At 38.9% G+C, this 21,038-nt stretch overlaps 1 protein-coding gene across 6 annotated transcripts in view; it reads left to right on the plus strand.

Annotated features, from left to right (window-relative positions):
* Positions 1 to 21,038, plus strand: part of LOC130927091 (plakophilin-4-like) — a 249,057-nt gene that overhangs the window by 97,960 nt on the left and 130,059 nt on the right. For all 6 annotated transcript variants that reach the window (XM_057852634.1, XM_057852635.1, XM_057852632.1 and 3 more), the window contains one exon: positions 4,331 to 4,443. In XM_057852634.1, the coding sequence (XP_057708617.1) occupies positions 4,331 to 4,443 (113 nt within the window). The remainder of the gene's footprint in view (positions 1 to 4,330; positions 4,444 to 21,038) is intronic.

A 21,038-nucleotide genomic window follows, 5' to 3' on the forward strand; every position in this document is an offset into this window, starting at 1 on the left:
ACCTTCCTAGGTCTCCTCACAGTTGAAGAGCTGATCCGTGCATGGTTGGTGCACTCTGCCAATTGGGGTGATGAATTTAGCAGTGTTGAGAAGGCTTTTACATGAGAGGTCTGAGAATCCTGTCATCTGCTCATGGAGTCATGTTGAGTGAGACCAGAAAAATGCTCTTAGTGGCGCGCAGGGAATCCGGCAAAGTGGTGCTTTGGACGGGATCTCTAATTACTGCGTATATGTGCCGTGTTCGGAGTATTTGCTGTATAGTGTCACTGTATGACTTTGGACTAAAAAATGGTGCATGAAAAAGCCCTAATGATGATAGGTAATTAGTCTATTGCTGAGTTCGACACAGCTTCCATAGCAACTGAGCTACCAAGGCCATATGTCATGTAGGGAAGAGGTGCTTCTGGGTGTATGGATGGTGCATAGTTGACAATAGTGTGTATTTGCGGCGCACACACAGCATATGGGATTGTTATGAGCAAGCATTTTTGAGGGCAGTGATCTTGTTGTTAATGAGACTGAATTGTTGCAGTTTTCCTCTCTCCTGATCAAAGCCAGAAAAGGACCAATCAAGGGATTTAGCAAAATTTGATTAAAACTAATTGATTATAATGTTCTGTAGGATGGGGGTGTTAAACTCATCTTTGTCACGGACCACATTATATATATGGTTTCCTACAGAGGGCCATTATGTCAGCTAACCAATATAGATATTGCGAGATATAGGCGAGAGACGTCCAATGCAGATTCTTAACTCTTGACAAGGTGATGATGCTGGAACTTTGGTTTGGTGCTGTTCCAGTGAGATTTACAAAGATGACTGCCTGAAGAAAACATCAAAATTCCCTCAGTCCTTGAGGATTTTGGGCTGCATGTCTGGCAAAGGCACTGGGGAGATGGCTGTGGTTAAATCTTCAATAAATGCACAAGTTTACATTTAAATTTTAGACAGCTTTCTTATCCCTTCAATTGAAAATATGTTTGTAATTTTCCAAAATGACAATGGATCATGCAAAAGAGTTAAAACTGTTGAAGCATTCCTTGGAGAAAGACTCATCCAGTCAATGTCATGGCCTGCAAATAGCCCAGATCTCAACCCTATTGAAAACCGGTGGTGGAAATTCAAAAAAATAATCCACAGCAAGGCTCTGACCTGCAAGGATGATCTGGCAACTGCACCAAATTGATGAAGAATACTCATCAAGTCCATGCCTCAGAGGTGGTGCTACTAAATACTAGAGATGTGTTTTAATTGTTATTTGTTTGTTTCTCATGATTCCATATTTTTTTCCTCAGAATAGATTGAGTCCATATAGATTTCCCTGCACTTGCTCTGCAAAAGTAAGATTTACTGACCACCACAATGTTTTTCATTCATTTCTTTTAGTTTTTCTGAATGCTAAAGATTAACACTTTTGAACTAATTTTTTTTCAAGCTTTTTATCTGAGTTTGTTCTACATGATAACATGTCTGAGTGAGTGCTCGTCCGAGACTGGTGATTCCATACTTTTTGCTAGGGGTTGTATGTCTTAAAAGTGTAATCAGTTGATTGCAATTAGGTGCTACTTGTTTTGGTAGGAACAAAAACCAGGACCCACAGAGGCCCTTGAGGACCAGTTTGGACACCCCTGGTCTAGAGACACTGTTGACCTGAAAACTGTCCAAAACCGCCTAGTCATGGAATTATGTATTTATTGTTGTTGTCAGTTCTTCTCCTCTTATTTAGGCTTCTTTCCTCTCTATCCCCTCATAACCCCCTCATGTTCGCTGCTTTCTCCTAATAAATAAAACATAATGAACAACCACAATGGGAGTATCTCAAACTCCCTTGTGCTACATTAAAACTTTTCAGACTATAAGGACTCTTAGGCTGGGTCATATCGCAGGTCTTAATGCTTGTTTCCGATTCCGACGAGCATTGTCAGGCTTATCCTCAACCCATTTTATTTTTATTTTTTTTATGACTTGTCAAGCCCATCCCTTCCCCAAAAGTCGCATTCAAGCTAGACGCTAACGCTAATGCACAGCTTGTCCGATACCGTAGCGCCCAGTGTCTCTTGCAATTGCTGCATGAATTTCAATTTGGGGGACTTGACAGTTCAGACCGCAACCACATTCTGGAAAAATGTGGCCAAGATCGGATTTTAACCACGTATGAAAGTGACCTAGATCAGATTTGAAATGGTCCCCTAATGCGACTTTTCTCGTTCAGACCGTTAAGTTAATGCCTCACCCAAATCGGAAAAACACGAGAAAATTGGATTCGTGCATTAAGACCAGCGGCATGAACGTAGCCTTAGATTCTCTGTGTCTAAGCAGCTGATAAGACAGGTAAAAAAGCTGCCCATACTGTAGTACACTTAGAGGAGCAAATGTTTGAGTGGAATTTTAGAAACGTGTAACAAATGTCATTCACCGGAACGAAAAAGAGGGAGGAAAAAATCTGCTTTGTACGGTACATAAAGTAGGGCAAATAAGTATTAAGTCAACCACTAATTGTGCAAGTTCTCCCACTTGAAAATATTAGAGAGGCCTGTAATTGTCAACATGGGTAAACCTCAACCATGAGAGATAGAATGGGGAAAAAACAAAACAGGAAATCACATTGTTGGATTTTTAAAGAATTTATTTGCAAATCATGGTGGAAAATAAGTATTTGGTTAATACCAAAAGTTCATCTCCATACTTTGTTATGTAGCCTTTGTCAGCAATAACGGAGGCCAAACATTTTCTGTAACTATTCACAAGCTTTTCACACACTGTTGCTGGTATTTTGGCCCATTCCTCCATGCAGATCTCCTCTAGAGCAGTAATGTTTTGGGGCTGTCGTTCGGCAACACGGACTTTCAACTCCTTCCACAGATTTTCTATGGGGTGGAGATGGGACTGGGTAAACCACTTCAGGACCTTGAAATGCTTCTTAGGAAGCCACTCCTTTGTTGCCCTGGCTGTGCGTTTGGGATCATTGTCATGCTGAAAGACCCAGCCACGTTTCATCTTTAATGCCCTTGCTGATGGAAGGAGATTTTCACTCAAAATCTCTCGATACATGGCCCCATTCATTCTTTCCTTTACACAGATCAGTCGTCCTGGTCCCTTTGCAGAAAAACAGCTCCAAAGCATGATGTTTCCACCCCCATGCTTCAAAGTGGGTTTGGTGTTCTTCGGATGCAATTCAGTGTTCTTTCTCCTCCAAACACGAGAACCTGTGTTTCTACCAAAAGGTTCTAGTTTGGTTTCATCTGACCATAACACATTCTCCCAGTCCTCTTCTGGATCATCCAAATGCTCTCTACTGAACCTCAGACGGGTCTGGACGTGTACTTTCTTCAGCAGGGGGACACGTCTGGCAGTGCAGGATTTGAGTCCCTGGCAGCGCATTGTGTTACTGTTAGTAGCCTTTGTTACTGTGGTCCCAGCTCTCTGTAGGTCATTCACTAGGTCCCCCCAGTGTGGTTCTGGGATTTTTGCTCACCGTTCTTGTTATCATTTTGACGTCACGGGGTGAGATCTTGCATGGAGTCCCAGATCGAGGGAGATTATCAGTGGTCTTGTATGTCTTCCATTTTCTAATAATTGCTCCCACAGTTGATTTCTTTACACCAAGCGTTTTACCTATTGCAGATTCAGTCTTCCCAGCCTGGTGCAGGTCTACAATTGTGTCTCTGGTGTCCTTCGACAGCTCTTTGGTCTTGGCCATCATGGAGTTTGGAGTGTGACTGACTGAGGTTGTGGACAGGTGTCTTTTATACCTATAATGAGTTAAAACAGATGCCATTAATACAGGTAATGAGTGGAGCCTCGTTAGACCTCGTTAGAAGAAGTTAGACCTCTTTGACAGCCAGAAATCTTGCTTGTTTGTAGGTGACCAAATACTTATTTTCCACTCTCATTTGGAAATAAATTCTTTAAAAATCAAACAATGTGATTTTGTGTTTGCTTTTCCACATTCTGTCTTTCATGGTTGAGGTTTACCCATGTTGACAATTACAGGCCTCTCCAATCTTTTTAAGTAGGAAAACTTGCACAATTGGTGGTTGACTAAATACTTATTTGCCCAACTGTATCCCGGAGACTGGATGCCCTGTGGCACCGGGCTACTTCTCACATGTCGTTCTTGGTACTACGCCAGACATATGGTTAAGGGAAGAAGTATTGCGATTGTCAGTGAAGATATGTGCCAGTGTGTTGTGGACAGAGCTTAACAGAGCATATTGTGACTTGAGAGTTTCTGATGTGTTTGTATTTTTGCATGTATTTGTCAGCATTTTATTTCGACAAGCAATACTGACCTTCACCCTCCCCTTTTTTTGTGCCATACGTCCACAGGAACTCCAGTTTGAGAGGCTAACGCGGGAGCTGGAAGTTGAGAGGCAGATTGTGGCCAATCAACTGGAAAGATGTAGACTCGGGGCAGAGTCGCCGGGTGCTGGAAGCAGCAGGTAATGAAAAGAATTATAACAGTGTATGGTTGACCTGTATACCATTACTATAAAAACACCATTATATCATGAGGAAACCTACTGTACATGGAACACAAAAGTTGAATTCACAATTTGTCACTACTTATTATTTCTTTCAAGTACAAAGCTAGAAAACAATATAAAAGCGCTATTTACAAATGTGTTTGTAGGGAAAACGCTGAGCGTTGTGTTGTGTTCGGCAACACGCATTGTAGGGGAGTGTTATTTGCTTAGCGTGACACTATTCCTGACACTAGAGAAAAGCCTTTGCGTTTGTTGTGGGATGTGGCCCATTCAGTGCTTCTTTTTCAGAACTGTGGAGATGTTAAAGCTTGTCCAATAACTACACAGCTGTGACCCAGGCTGCTGTCATGCATCGGTTACGCAGAAAATACACAAAATCTGCCGTATATATTGAGCGAAAATCTCTTTCACTAAAGGGCAAGGTTCTGTTACCAGTTTCAAAACAATGGAAATAAATAAGTAGGGGTGGGAACCTCTAGGTAGCTCACGATATGATTTGTGATACAAGGCTCACGATAACGATTCATCACGATATGGTGATACAACAGTGATTGATACACGGGTCAAGAAATCATGCTAAAATATTTTACAAAACAACTAATAAACAGAAAAAAAAGCGTTTTTCAGCCTTCTGCGGTGAATTGGAATGATTTTATCAGGAACAGACGTCCAATCCATTAGAAGTGGGAAGGATGGCACTTTGGCAGCGAATGAACGAAGGTCATTCACTGGATTGGACATCTATGGCCGTCTGTGGCAGCTAATGCCAGGAAATGAGTTAATTTTGGGGCATTTCACATCATTTCCTCTTAATTTTCACTTCCTTTTCCTTTTAGGAAAGACTGGCTGCGAATGCTCTGGTTTAAGTGCCATTAACGGTGCTAGTCAAAATTAATTGGATGTCTAGCGCCGTCAATGGCAGGGAGTTAGCTGAGGTAGACAGTATTCTAATGGAAGATTTTGGTCGCAACCTGTTGTTGTTGTTTTTTTTTAATCATTGACACTTTTTTTTTTTTAAAACCTATATATCGATTCCTGGTGGGAGCATATCGATAACCTTTTGGGATACAAAGTATCGCAATATATCACCTTTTCGATATACAGTGATCCCTCGTTTTTCGCGGTTCGATAAGTGAAAAACTGCGACGTAGCAAAATTTGGTATCTATAAATTTTAATAAATGGGTTTAAGCACTTCAACTGTGATAATTATGATAAGTTTCAAACATGTTACTGTCCTATTGAATTATATATAAACAACAATAAACTATAAGAATGCTTGTCTTTAAATGCTTCATTGAGTGAGTCCACTCATATCAGCTCAAGCTGCTCACTTAAACACAATGAGTTGCCACAGCAACTGTTTAACAAGTTAAACAATGATTGATGCATGCGGCGATTTGAAGCTTCGGGTTCCAGGCATCTGTGGCAAGATAAAAACATTAAACGTCTGTCAGTCATCGTTAACTTTATTAAGAAACTCCAGTGCACTGCCTGTGCAACAAAGAGCAGGGAGGGAGGGAGAGTGAGACTACGCAATCAGCTCGGGACAGCTCATCTGTATTTTATTTTAATTGAAAAAAAAAAAATCCGCGATGCACTGAGGGCGCAAAGTTTGAAGCGCGAAGTAGCGAGGGATCATAGTATTGTCAACAGTGTTGTTAATCTTACTTTAAAAAAGTAATTAATTACAGTTACAAATTACTTCTCCCAAAAAGTAATTGCGTTAGTAACTCAGTTACCTGAATGTAAGACTAATTAGTTACTGTTCTTTTTCCCTCGAAAAAAAACAAAACAAAAAAAAAACCATAAGTCAAACTATGTGAAGTTTAAAAGGTTTTTGGGACAATTGGCCCTAGCCCAATTCTTTACCCTAAAAACCCTTTACCGTAAATCAACCTGTTAAAATTGCTCCCATTATTTCATTAGTTCCCTTCTGTCTACTTTGACATGTGTAGGTTTTAAAACTGTTTCATGATTTAAAGATAGATTCACGTCAAGATTTTGTCGATTTAGGTGTATTTTAGATAAAAAGTTACTTAGGTTCGCTAGGAAGGTTCTCTACAACAGAGCCTTCCTAAGAAGTCTACTGCTTTAAGATGGCGGCTGTTTACCAACGCATCTAGTTCCTATACTTTACATGTTGGTAACGCCGCTGTGTCTGTCATTTTGCATCTAGTTCTATAAATATGTGAGATCTACCATGTCTACCATATCGACCATATGATGTGGGCATAGTTTGTAGGCTATCGGCTACAGTCAGGTATTATCGGAGCTACCTAGCATCGTGTTTGCTTGGCGTCACAACTTTTTTGCCTCCTCCCCACTCCTGCTCTGCTCTGTCTCCCTTAGACTTTTCTCGCATCATTCAACCAATATAGTAACGCATAGTAACGCACGTCTTTCCATTCTCAGTAACGGTAACGGCGTTGCCAATTAGATTACTCACTACTGAAAGAAAATAACGCTGTTATTAACAACACTGATTGTCAATCCCTTATAAATGAGTGGTATGAGCAGTTAATTATTTTTTTAATTTAAAATTGTTAAAAAATGAAAATGAGGTTTTTCTATTCAAAAACATCAACAACGATTTACAAGTAAAATGTATGGGTACTGCGGGGGGGGGGGGGGGTTTGAGTAAAAAGTAAGTAAAAAATGCTTAAACAGCTGCTCGGTTTATCTTTTTTTTTGTTCTTTTTACTTTCTTTACTTAAATTTTTGACTTTTCTCAACAGATTGGATTAGACTTTTTCAGTCCCACTTTACTATATTAGTATTCTGTCTTGCAATGTCTGAATTTGTTAGGCCCAGAGAGACACCATATTTATAAACATGTCCCTAATACAGGGGAATTATCATTTGCCTAGAAATGTGTTAAACATGAGTTACCGTTGGTGCAACACAGGCCCTGGGGCACAGCGGCATTTTTGATACAATTGTTTCTATTTGCATAATATGTTGCTTATTTTGTCAGGGTAATGAGTGTCAAATAGTGTTAAAACAAATAGTTTGCAATAAACACGCTATTCACAGCAGATATTTACAGTGCAGGTATTGTTGCTATTTGGGCACATAGCTTAGGAAGCTATGTACATGTTTACAAATAAGTAGCTTTTGCTTCATCTTTTAAGATGCATTTGCCTGAGATGCTACATTTAGGATTGTTAAGGGCTGAAAGTATGATTTCTTTCTAGGCCATGTGCTCCTATACGATGACATATTCTTGCCCTCAAGCTTGCACATCGACAAAAAGCGCCAGCGGGATGCACCTCAAGAGTTGCCGTCATTTCATACAGGCGTAGGTGTTGCAGCATCTTCAAATATTTGTCGCAACACTTCAAAACACCGCTTTATAAACAAATGCTAGCGCAATCAGAATTTTTTGGGGTTGTTTTTTTCCATTAAGTTGTTTATGCAGTGAGAACTAGTGCAGTGACTTTTTTTCCTTTTTTTTTAGCTCATTTTTTTCTTAACATTGTATTCATTCATTCATCTTCCTTGCCGCTAATCCGTATTGCAAGCAAAATGGGAATATGACGCAAAGAACCTGATACGCAGCGGCTTGACTGAAAAAAAGACAAAGCGGCAGTCACCTTTTGAGCTTGTTCACGAATTAAATAAACTCCCATATCAGGGTGTTACTCCACACAAAACAGCATCAGATATAAATCCTCCTTGGCATTAGGAAATGTCCCATAATCATTAGTGACATATTAAACATTGTTATAAGTACCTCAAATCACTTTGTTGGTATTGAATAGATGGTCAAGAACCTTTCCCTCTAATTTATTGTTAGTTTTATTAATCCCTGCATTATTCAGATGCTCAGACGATGCCATAAAGATTCTGAAAAGCCAGAGGTATAAAATATTCCTGACTCGTGGCAGGAGCCTCATATTTTCTAAGACCGTAAATCTGAATTTAGAGGTACAGTAAAATGCATGTTTCCAAAAGATTTTGGTTTCCTCCCACGTTCCAAAAACAATGCACAGTAGTTTAATAGAAGCCACTGCATGTCAATGTTTGTGTGAATAATTGTTTGTGACCTGCGAGCGCCTGTGACCAGTCAGCTGGTTTAAGCTCCAGCACGCACAGATACTATTATATGGAAATACTTAAATACAGCTTAAGTAAAGATTCAAATGTTTTGCGCACTTAAGTTAAGTGAAATTGGACTGAAACAAACGGCTCTTAAAAAAATAAGTGCAAATGTACTGAGCCTAAAAGTTAAATACAACTGAAAACTAAACTGGGACTTCGACACACAAAATTATTCGGTTCAAGAGTTGCATGATTTTTTCGTATCTTGAGCCGTGTTTTACATGTAACTCGCCATATTCGTTCCAAGCACAAACACATTTGAATTATTCAATATGCTACACGCTTCTGTCAAGAGGCGTTGAATCATATTTGTTCCTGTTGTTTTTGGCAGCCATTTTAATTTTCATCTTAGTCTTTTGGACGAAAATACAAATAACTTTCGTCATATTTTAGTCATTTCAAAATGTGTTTCTCTTTGTTTAGTTTTAGTCAACGAAAACAAACAAATTTCATTTAGTTTTAGTTGACAATTCTCAAAATGTTTTCGTCTATGAACTTCAAAAGTTTTAGGTCATGAACAGTGTTGTTAATTTTACTTTTAAAAAGTAATTAATTACAGTTACAAATTACTTCTCCCAAAAAGTAATTGCGTTAGTAACTCAGTTACCTGAATTTAAGAGTAATTAGTTACCAGTGTTGTTAATCTTACTGAAAAAAAGTAATTAATTATAGTTACAAATTACTTCTCCCAAAACGTAATTGCGTTAGTAACTCAATTACCTGAATGTAAGAGTAATTAGTTACTTGGCAAAGTAATTGGTGATAATTACATTTTTTTTCCCCCCCCTCAAAAAACAAAACAAAACATTGGCCACACTATGTGAAGTTTTTTGTGGAGGTATTTGGTACAATTGGCCCGAGCCCAATTCTTTACCCTAATTTACCCTTTACCCTGAATCAACTGTTAAAAGTTGTTAAAATTGCTCCCATTATTGCATTAGTTCCCTTCTCGCTACTTTCGACATATGAAAGTTTTAAAACTGTTTCATCATTTATAGATAGATTCAAGTCAAGATTTTGCCGATTTAGAAGTATTTTAGATAAAAAGTTACTTAGGTTCGCTAGGAAGGTTCTCTACAACAGAGCCGTCCTAAAAAGCCTACTGCTTTAAGATGGCGGCTGTCTACTAACGCATTTAGTGCCATGTCTGTCATTTTGCATCTAGGTATATCTATATACAGTACATGTGATATCTACCATGTCTACCATATCTACCATAACATGCGGGCGTAGTTTGTCGGTTATCGGCTACAACATGTATTATTGGAGCTACCTAGCATCGCGTTTGCTCGGCGTCACAACTTTCTTGCCTCCTCCCCGCACCTGCTCTGCTCTGTCGTCTCGGTGAGTCCGTCTCCCTCAGACTTTTCGACCAATATAGTAACGCATAGTAACGCATGCCTTTCCGTCCTCAGTAACGGTAACGGCGTTGCCAAGATGAGAAAAGTAATTAATTAGATTACCCACTACTGAAAAAAATAACGCCGTTAGTAACGCCGTTATATTGTAACGCCGTTATTAACAACACTGTTAGTTACTTGGCAAAGTAACTCGTGATCATTTTCATGTTTTTTTTTTTTTTCGTCAAAAAAAAAAAAAAAAAAAAAAAAAAAAAAAAAAAGGTCACACAATGTGAAGTTTAAAGGGTTTTTGGGACAATTGGCCCTAGCCCAATTCTTTACCCTCCACCGAACTAGACACAAGGGTATTGCGATAACCAGATAGTAACCTTTGCTATGTGTGGAAGTCATTTAAAGTTGTGAATCAACCGTTAAAGTTGTTAAAATTGCTCCCGCTATTGCATTAGTTCCCTTCTGTCTACTTTCAAGATGTGTAAGTTTTAAAACTGTTTCATCACGTAAAGATAGATTTAAGTCAAGATTTTGCCGATTTAGGACCATTTTAGATTAAAAAAAAAAAAAAAAAAGTAGGTTCGCTAGGAAGGATCTCTACAACAGCCTTAATATGTGATATCTATAATATGTGATATCTACCGTATCATGTGGGCGTAGTTTGTAGGCTACAGTCAGGTATTATTGGAGCCACCTAGCATCGCGTTTGCAACGGTGTCTTCCTGCTCTGCTCTGCTCTGCTCTCTCGTATCCGTGAGTCCGTCTCTCTGACTTTTTTTTTATTCAACCAACTTAGTAACGCATAGTAACGCACGCCTTTCCCGCCTCAGTAACGGTAACGGCGTTGCCAAGATGAGAAAAGTAATTAATTAGATTACTCACTACTGAAAAAAATAACGCCGTTAGTAACGCCGTTATATTGTAACGCCGTTATTAACAACACTGGTCATGAATGACCTAAATCAACCTAAATCCGGCGTTGGATCCCTGCACGTGTTGACTAACTGCGACCGATTGCGAATAACTGAAGCGGACTGTAGGACAGCCCCCTACTTGAAGGCTTTGCACAATGGCTGACGGATGTGACCCGTGAATACAATTATGAGGTCTATGAGTATCTTTTCTGTACGTTATCTTTTGTGCTTTGAATTTTTCCGTAATATGAAGCAAAATAATCTAAAATAGCGTTAGCATACCGGTTGATAGCAATGGGCTTCTGTTTGTTTGATTTCATGATAGCCACGTGACTTCAAACGTAAGCACATTGGCTGTATCTTCTTAAAGGGGAATGAGCATAGCCGAACAAGACATAGTCAAAGCGTGCTGAAAGGACTTAATTAGGGCCGCAGCTATCGATTATTTTAGTTGTCGATTAGTTGATGAACTAGTTAGTTCGAATAATCGAGTAATCGGATATGTAACATGAAAAATTCAAATGCCTGAGCTGAACCTCAAATTGTATTAAAAAAAAAAGAGAATCTATGTACAACAAAAGAACAATTGGCTAACTTAAGCTAGCAGACTTTTGCTATTTAAATGCTATTAAATGCTAACTTTTTTTCTTTCTTTTTTTCAAATTTTTTTTTTTTTTTTAACAATGCTCTTAACAAATGATTCAGGCACATATTCCCACAAAAAATGGCTAAATATGCCTATGAACTAAATTATGAATGCATAAAAAAACATTAGCTCAAACAATAACTTAGCTTACGTTGGTCTTAACAGGGAGCAGTTGGATTCAGCCATGTGAAATGAGGCAAACCAGAGGGCAGTGTATCCACCCCAATCAATAAAACTATTAAAACACTTTCAAAATAAACCATTACAATGCCACTTTAATTAAAAGAATACTCGAATCAATAAAATTTAATTCGAATATTTTTTTCTAATCGAATACTCGAATTAATCAATTAATCGTTGCAGCACTAGAATTATTTTTTTCGTTTCATTAAAAAATGAATTTACAGACATCGTCAAAAATACGTCGGTCATCGTGAACCATCTCGTTAACGGTAAATTTTCGGTAAACCGCCCTGAAAAATGTATTTGGGGGCTACAAGCTTGAGTGGCAAAGCGACAGGAGAATTACAGCATTAAATGATTCATTTAAGATTTAAAGATTTGAATCATGTATACCAAGTGTCTCCAAACCTGTCCTCGAGGGCCGCTGTGGGTCCTGGTTTTTGTTCATACCGATCAAGCACAGACCTTTTAACTAGAGTTGTTCCGATCATGTTTTTTTGCTCCCGATCCCGATCGTTTTAGTTTGAATATCTGTCGATCCCGATATTTCCCGATCCGATTGCCTTTTTTTGCTCCCGATTCAATTCTAATCATTCCCGATAATTTTTCCTGATCATATACATTTTGGCAATGCATTAAGAAAAAAATGAATACAACTCGGACGAATATATACATTCAACATACAGTACATAAGTACTGTATTTGTTTATTATGACAATAAATCCTCAAGATGGCATTTACATTATTAACATTCTTTCCGTGAGAGGGATCCACGGATGGAAAGACTTGTGACTTTGTATATTGTGACTAAACATTGCCATCTAGTGTATTTGTTGAGCTTTCAGTAAATGATACTGTAGCCATGCCCAAATGCATGATGGGAAGTGGAACCATGACTGTGCGTAGTGCTACCAATTGATATATCTTCTCTGCGTTGGGAAATAACATAAGGTGTTAAGAAAAAGATCAATTGCTACCTTGCTTCCCCGCATTGCTTCCCATGATATTTCTAATCATAGGGGGAGGGATTGTAAGGCTTTAGCCAATTTAAAAAAGGCTCCAAAGACTGCCAAAATTCACTCTACTCATTTTACGCTGCCTTTTATCTCTCTATATAGGTAAAACGGCGCCATTACAGATTGAGCGCGACAATGCGTGAGTGGGTCGTGCAGCGCATGCATTAATTGCGTTGAATATTTTAACGTGATACATTTTTTAAAAAAAATTAATTACTGCCGTTATCGGGATAAATTGGATAACCCTACCTTAAGCCTAAACTAAAGACTCTGGATGAGTGTAACATATTATGTCTGTAACGTTAAATACTTAGTTATTAGTTAGTATAATTAGAAAACGATTTAATTAAAAAATATATATATATTAAAAAAAGGCATGGCCGATATTTTTTTGCCGATTCCGATACTTTGAAAATGACGTGATTGGCATCCCGATCGATCGGGACATCTCTACTTTTAACCAATGTGGTTTCTACTAAAACAAGCAGCACTTGACTGCAATCAAATGATTACACTTATAAAACACCAGATTGGTAAAAAGGTGTGGTCTTGTTTTGTTAGAATGAAATCCTGCACCCAATGCGGCCCTATGGTGAATAGTTTGGAGATCACTGATGTATACTAACGTATTATGTAAGATTAAACTGCCTATAAAACAGACCAGTTTGCGTTTTCAACATGTGTGCCCCCCTGACATCATGGCTGGCTTTCAATCAAACGATTATCTACAGTATTTTTCTTCAAATAGCTTGCCACGATTTGATGACGTGAAGCATTTGTGGAGCTTAGTTTTTGAAACAAACTGTGTTTAGATGTAAATGTTGAATCACAGACAGTGTTTGGATTACACTGTACAACACTAACAGTGACATTCTGACTCATCTGCTTCCCATTGGCTTTTTGCAGACTTACTGAGAACTTGATATAAACATGGGCCTTATTCAAAGCGGGAACTACTTTTTGTACTCCTAAAAATACTTTTGGCAAAGTTTAATTCATGGGTCAGTGGCTCCTGGCAGCGATTAATACACTGCTTCAGTTGCTCTTTTTCGGAATGCTCTTGTGAGAGTTTAGTGGGATTTTAAATGAAAATGGCGAGTCTTGCAATTAATAGAAATCCACCAGTTTTGCAGGGAGTTGATTGAATACCTTGACCTACATTCTTTATCGTGGGAACTGACTGAGTAGTTGGCTGCAAAGAGTTTAATGATTGATGATTCATGCAGCATGGACATAATATGTCATCTAAAGCAATAGGGTCGTCCTGATCGCATATTTTTGCCCCCGAGTCCGAATCACCTGGTTTTGAGAATCTGCCGATCCCGGGTCCTGATCCGATACTGGAAAAAAAAAGTTGTTTTTTTTTTTTTTTTTTGCCCTATTGGTAGTATCTATCCTTTCCACCACGCGAAATGCTTACTTTACACAACATTGCAATCTCTCTTGCACCATCTCCCCATTTGATGGTAAAATATTTCCACACAGCAGACATTACCACTCTAGCAGCTACCCATAAGTTCCTCCGTTAGCTTCCAGAACGTTCTCCTAATGGGGCCGTTTACTGTACTTCTTCTTCTGCTTTTTCTGAGAGTGTTGCGCTGTATAAAATGTACCGTATTTTTCGGATAAAAGTCGCACCCGAGTATAAGTCGCACCAGCCATAAAATGCCCAACGAAGAGGAAAAAAACATATATCAGTCGCATTTTTGGGGGAAATTTACTTGATAAAATCAAACACATACTGTAGAACAGTACAACATCTTCAGGCATGAAAATCTCTCACCTTTCGGCGAAATTCGCCGTTTTGAAGTCAAAAATGGCGACCTACGTGAATTGCGTAGATCCGAGGAGAAATTCTTTTTGGGAGGAGGGGGGGGGGGTCGGGAGGTTTTATTTAATTATTATTATTGTAACGAATCGAGTTATAATGTGGCGAGGGTGTTAGCATGTGTTCCTGAATGCACCGGATGACGTAGAGGGGCGAGGGAGGTGCGGGAGAGCGAGGGACGTGCCTTCCGTGTTTACGTTTGTTCTGGCGGGGGAGATATGTGCGTTGGCTGCGGCAGATAGTAGTCGTGTTTTTTAATAAGTTTCCACAAATAAATAATTTCGATCTGATAAAACGGTTGACTATTATCAACGTTACATTATTATTATCATCATGTGATTAACTTAGTACGTAAACTGAGCACTTAAGAAATCGGTTCTTTAAAAAATGTCACACTTGGACAGTCAGCAAATCCTTCTAGATGCTTCGCTGACGAGAACCAATCATCGGCCCAAGGTGCGTTCCATTATTCCAAACGCGCGCACTCCTTACTGTACATGGAGTGCTCGGAGAGCCTTTGGGTGGCATTGCATAGCTGCGAAAACAAAAACCAGGCCTTATCCACACCGGGGCAGACCAGAGCGCAGCATACACACTTGCCTGTATTTGCCAGCAGATTGAATTTGGTGAGTAATGGTTTCAATCGTTTTCACATTTTGCGATATAAAAAAGTTACTGCCGTTCGTTGCAGCTTGCGTTGAACACTACCAGAGCTAGCCAAATCTCCCATGAAAAAAATAGCTCCCGTTAAATTGGCGTCAAGCTTGTGTATTTAGCGGTAATATAAACGAAGAAACACACTGTTGAGTCAAATTAAGCGGCATGCTCTCGGGTGGGAGTGGCGCCTCACATCGCTCCCGTCGTCCGCCGGAGACGCGTTATTTTCGGCTTGGATTTGAGCTGACGGCCGGTGTCGGCACAACACCGGCCCGACGAGTGGTGGGAATGAGTCCTGCTTCTTAAAGCTTTTCAGAAATACAGGATCCCTCGTTTTTCGCGGTTAATGGGGACCAGAACCCGCCGCAATAAGTGAAAACCGCGAAGTAGTCCCCCCCCGCCCCCCCCATTTTTTTGTGCGTGTTCAATGCATTTATTCAGATTTTACATTGGAAAAAAGATAAATATATGACATGTTTTTTCACTTTTTTCACCAAAGTATCATTTATAAATGGTTTTCAAGCACTTCAAAATGTAAGAATTATGATAAGTTTTAAACATGTTACTGCCCCACCGAATTATTTTTAAACAAGAATAAAGTAGTAAGAAAATGCTTGGCTTTAGTAAATGCTTCATAGTGAGTCTACTCAAACCCTCTCAGGCTTTGGTAAACGGTGATTGACACGTGTGCAAAGTTTTTCTTTTTATATATATTTCTTTGTTTGAAGCAACTTATTTGATTGAATAATGAAGACACAAATGTCCTAGCCAAAATGTGGCCCAAATGCAAAACATTACTTCAATGGAAAAATTTGTTTCAATCAAGTAAAATACTTTTCAAATGCTTTTTTTGTCTCAAATTTATTTTTGCAATCAAAAACAATTTTTTTAATTGAAGTGACTTTTTGGGGATTAAAAGTATATACTGTATTTTGATTGAAGCAACTTTGTTTTTGATAGAAGTAACTTTGTTTTTTGATTGAATAATAAAAACACGATTGAATAATAAAAACACAAATCTACCTCCATCGTTATTGAGAGAGAAATAAATTAAGAAAGCTTTAAAACTAAAAGCCACCGGGGAGTCTGTTTTTTTTGTTTTTTTTAATATTTATATTTCATTACATAGACATGCCTCGTAGGGAAGGGAGATTGAGGGATAAAAAAAGGAGTTAGATGAGGCTGCTAAAGGCAGTGGATACCTCATCAGCTGGGTGAATAGCAGACCTGGTAAGAACAAGTTTGCAAGCATAGTCGGGTATTAAATACAATTATAAACACAATTACAATGTTATGTTTCTATAAGATTTTATGTCATTGCTTTATTAATCATTAGGTGCTAGAGTTGTTAAGTATGGATAATAATGAAATAATAGTTTTAAGAAAACTGTGCTGTTGGCTCAGTGACCATCTAATGTGGTTTGTTCTCAGATGAACAAGTTGAGGAAGGAAGTTTTGATGCAGAGGTTGAGGGAAGAAAATAGGCAGACTGACTGAGTCAAAGCCAGAAAGTGTTAATGACAGTTTTGATTTCTATTCACTGTTGCCCCCTCCCAATTAAAGTATGTCACAGTCGCAGCCAATAATTATCTAAAGCTGGTTAAAATTGAAGTTATGTTGTTTTAAGGTGTATTAAATACTTGTTCATGTGCTCCTTTTGATCTACGAGCACCCGCCCCTCCACCGGTCTCTGCACGGCCCTGCTGAAACACAGTGTGGGTCGGCAGAGCTCAATATTTTATTGGGGTGTACAGTGTACTGGAAATTATTTCCTCCACACCCTTCTCACCTTTTTGACCCCTGACCCATTTTCATGCCTGCATCTTGAAAGACAGTTTAAGATAAAAATACAATGGAGAGCAACATGCTGAATAAGTGTACAGCAGACCTGTCCAAAGTCCGGCCCGGGGGCCAAATGCAGCCCGTGGTCAAATTTCATCCGGCCCCCAGCCTCTGTCATAAAATCAATAACGTCTGGCCCGCATACAGACTTAATAAATTGGTCAGCAGTACTGCAACCAGCATATGAAGTAGCTTACACACGAAATGCTGCTCCTCATTTACCCACTAAAAGGCTGCAGCACTTTAACCCTTTATCGCCAAATATATCACATTTGATACACCTAAAATTTCATGATTTTGAGATTAATTTAGAATTTTGACATTTCTTTTTGAAAAAAAAAATGATGGATGCAAGTCAACACATGCATCTGCAGGTTCCAAGAGAAAAAAAAACATGATTTAGCATGGGTTATAGATATTAGAGCGCTTATTACACATATTCATTTTGAGATTTCGTATTACAAATTTGAAAAAAAGGTTTCATTAGGACCTTATTTTTCAAAGTTTGGGATTCTCTGATAATTGCTTCATGTTGCAGGTATATAAGGGTTAAGCAACATTACTCCATGTGACCCATTACTTCCATTTTCTAAAATGGCAACAATCAACAACAAAAAAAAGAAAGTTGTGACGGCCGACACTTCAAGGAAAGGTGGAAATACGACTATTTCTTTACTAAAATACTCAACAAATGTGTCTTGCCTCATTTTCAAAGAGACAGTTGCTGTTTTTAAAGATTTCAATGTGAGGCGAGATTACCAAACAAGACACGCTGACATGTACGACAAGATTACAGGGAAGATACGCAGTGAGAAATTGAACTTGAAGTTAGTTTAATTTCACAGCAGTAGTATTTCGCAAGAGCCCGAGAGTCGAAAGAGAACGCCTCAAAGGCTAGTTGGGAGATTGTTGAAATTATTCATTAAAAAAATAATAAAGCAAATGTGACATACTGAATGGCTAGCTAAACTTTGCTTAAATATATTGTTCTATGTAAAGGAAGTCGGCCCCCCACATTTTTACCACGTCAAATCTGGCCCCCTTTGCAAAAAGTTTGGACACCCCTGGTGTACAGTATGATAATGTTGCATGAGGCATGAACAACGACATGCGAATATACTGTCCTCACCAGGACGCTACGGCTTGTACCGTATTTTTCGGATAAAAGTCGCATCTGAGTATAAGTCGCACCAGCCATAAAATGCCCAACGAAGAGGAAAAAAACATATATCAGTCGCATTTTTGGGGGAAATTTACATGATAAAATCCAACACATACTGTAGAACAGTACAACATCTTGAAAGACAGTTTAAGATAAAAATACAATGGAGAACAACATGCTGAATAAGTGTACAGTATGATAATGTTGCATGAGGCATGAACAACGACATGCGAATATACTGTCCTCACCAGGACGCTACGGCTTGGTCCTGGCTATACAGCGAGCTAAACTCCCAAATGACGGTGCTGGACGTCAATATGATTTGCTGACTTTGTGAAACTAAAAATAGAAATAATACAAATCAATTTTGTCCTCGATACCAAACAGGTTCGCATCAACGTAAATAAATGATAATTAGCTGCTATTACAGTAATGACACAAACGGTTAGCATGCGTTCGCTAGCATTAGCACATCGCTCAAACAATCACACAACTGGCTCTAAGTGTCCGATCGGGGGTGGAAAACACACAACGACGACAGAAAAGATAATACACACAGGCGTTGCCTATGTAGAGATATGGGTCCCCAAATTTTTTCTTGTGGGGGCCACATAATTTTTCCCTTCTCTGATGAGGGGCCAGGGTCAGTTTGTAACAGAAAAATTGTGACGATTGCAGGAGTGCCTATATGTAAAAATGTATTGTTTTTCAGAAAGCCACAGTCAAATAACCCTTTTTGGATTCGTCACGGAACAAAAGTAAATAAAATAATAATAATAATAAATAATAATAACTGAAAAAGAGGGTTAATTTGACTGGGATTCTCTGTGGGTGTGTGGTATAAAGCCGGCGACGCTATGGAGTTGTGATTCCGATCAGAGAATCAACAGGGGATGTTCAGGATTTATTTGTTTCCTTTAATGATGATGAAAGGAGTATTGAGATTTATTTTGTTGTATTGTGGTTTCTGTGAATACAAGATTCACGTAACATGTCAGTAATATAATATATAAAACCAATAAACATATACTGTATTATAAACATATCTAAATTAACAGGAACATTAAATATAAATGAAATACACTGCTTACATAATGCATACAATGCTGATCATTCACAATAATGAGCATACACATTAAGCAGGAAAATAACAATTTAGATAAGTGAATTAGCAACAAACAAAATTCAGCCTCCACCATGTAGCCAAATGGGCCAACGATTAGCATTAGTGATTAGCGCTAGTGGCTAACGGTTAGTACACGGCGGTTAGCGGTTAGCTCATGGCGGCTAACGAATTCAAGGGACCCTAAGCAGGTAACTCATCTGCCAAACGTGTTTTTGCACTGCCAAGGCACACTTCAGCAATAAACCCACCTCTCTCATTCACACACAACACTTGGATTGCCACTAAACAAGACGGCAGCTTGAGGAACGAACCGCAGGCAGTGAAAGGACGGAAAAGTGACTCCGTGCCGGTGTACACCGGCAGTGAAGGGAGGAGAGAAAGTAACTTGTGCGTGCCAATGAAGGGAGGAGTGAAAGTGACTACTGCGCGCGTCGCTTTTCTTAAAGGGCCAGCGTAGTAACAATTAAACTAAAGCACAAACATGCAATGGGGCTTTCCTACAATTACACTATAAATTAAATACATAATAACCAAATAACCCTCTCTGGGTTTTTCACAGGAAAAAGCCAGGAAATAAATAACACTTCTGGGGGGGGGGGGAAAAATCAAAATGCTCTCTGGTATTGTTCAGGGGGCCGGACCAAATGTGGAGGCGGGCCGTATTCAGCCCGCGGGCCGTAATTTGGGGACCCTTGTTTTACAAGCATAAACAATGAACGTAGGATCGCGGTGTGTTGCGCTCTCTCGCTCTCTCTCTCTCTCGCCCACTCACTCAGACACTGCGTAGCTGTCTGTCTTCTTCTGGCGTGTGAGTGCTCTTCTTCACATAAACAAGTGCGAGTGCACCCCCACTCGGTCGTGAATGTGCATGCATTTCAATATAAAAAAGTCAATAATACAATTGAACACACATTCCCGAAGGCAGAACGCGAACGTGGCCATAGCTATTAAGAGTTATTCAGATAACTATAGCATAAAGAACATGCAAGTTTACCAAACCATCAGTGTCACTCCAAAACACCAACATAAATGAAATTATATCATAATGTGTTAATAATTTTACACATAAGTCGCACCCCCAGCCAAACTATGAAAAAAAACTACGACTTGTAGTCCGAAAAATACGGTATATGTTTTCTTTTGGCAATGCCATTGTATTTCTGGATTATTTTGTTACTTTTTAGCCCATAAAAAATATCTTTTAAAAACCCGATCCTTTTCACCCGATTCCGATCCTCTGAAAAAGAGCCCGATCGGCGCTATTTTCGATCACATGATCGGATCGGGGATATCCCTAAAAAACAACTTTATTCAGTGTATTAGTACGGGGTGGGCACTTCCTGGGAAATGTACCCTTTTAATTTGTACTCTATTTATATTGATAGAAATAACCTCAAATGACATCTAAAACATCATTTGAAATACAGTGTGGTGGTATTTAGAGCCAAAGAGATGAAAATTGTGTCCATGTACCAATATTTATGGACTTGACTGTATGTTTTTTTGCAATACTTCACTCAAAGCAGCTGTTAATGGTGTTATTCAATCACAGTCGTTCAGAATAAACACAGCAAGGAGTCCAATCAAGCTAACAAGACACAGCAGTTAGAGTAAGAATATGTCAACTCAACTATTGTTACAGGTGTTTATTTTAACATGACTTCTTCTTCACATCAGTAGCCCTGCAAGAACATTAATTAGTCCCTGTCCTACCCTATTCT

Source organism: Corythoichthys intestinalis, chromosome 12 (genome assembly GCF_030265065.1).
Source record: "Corythoichthys intestinalis isolate RoL2023-P3 chromosome 12, ASM3026506v1, whole genome shotgun sequence".
NCBI classification, from domain to species: domain Eukaryota; kingdom Metazoa; phylum Chordata; class Actinopteri; order Syngnathiformes; family Syngnathidae; genus Corythoichthys; species Corythoichthys intestinalis.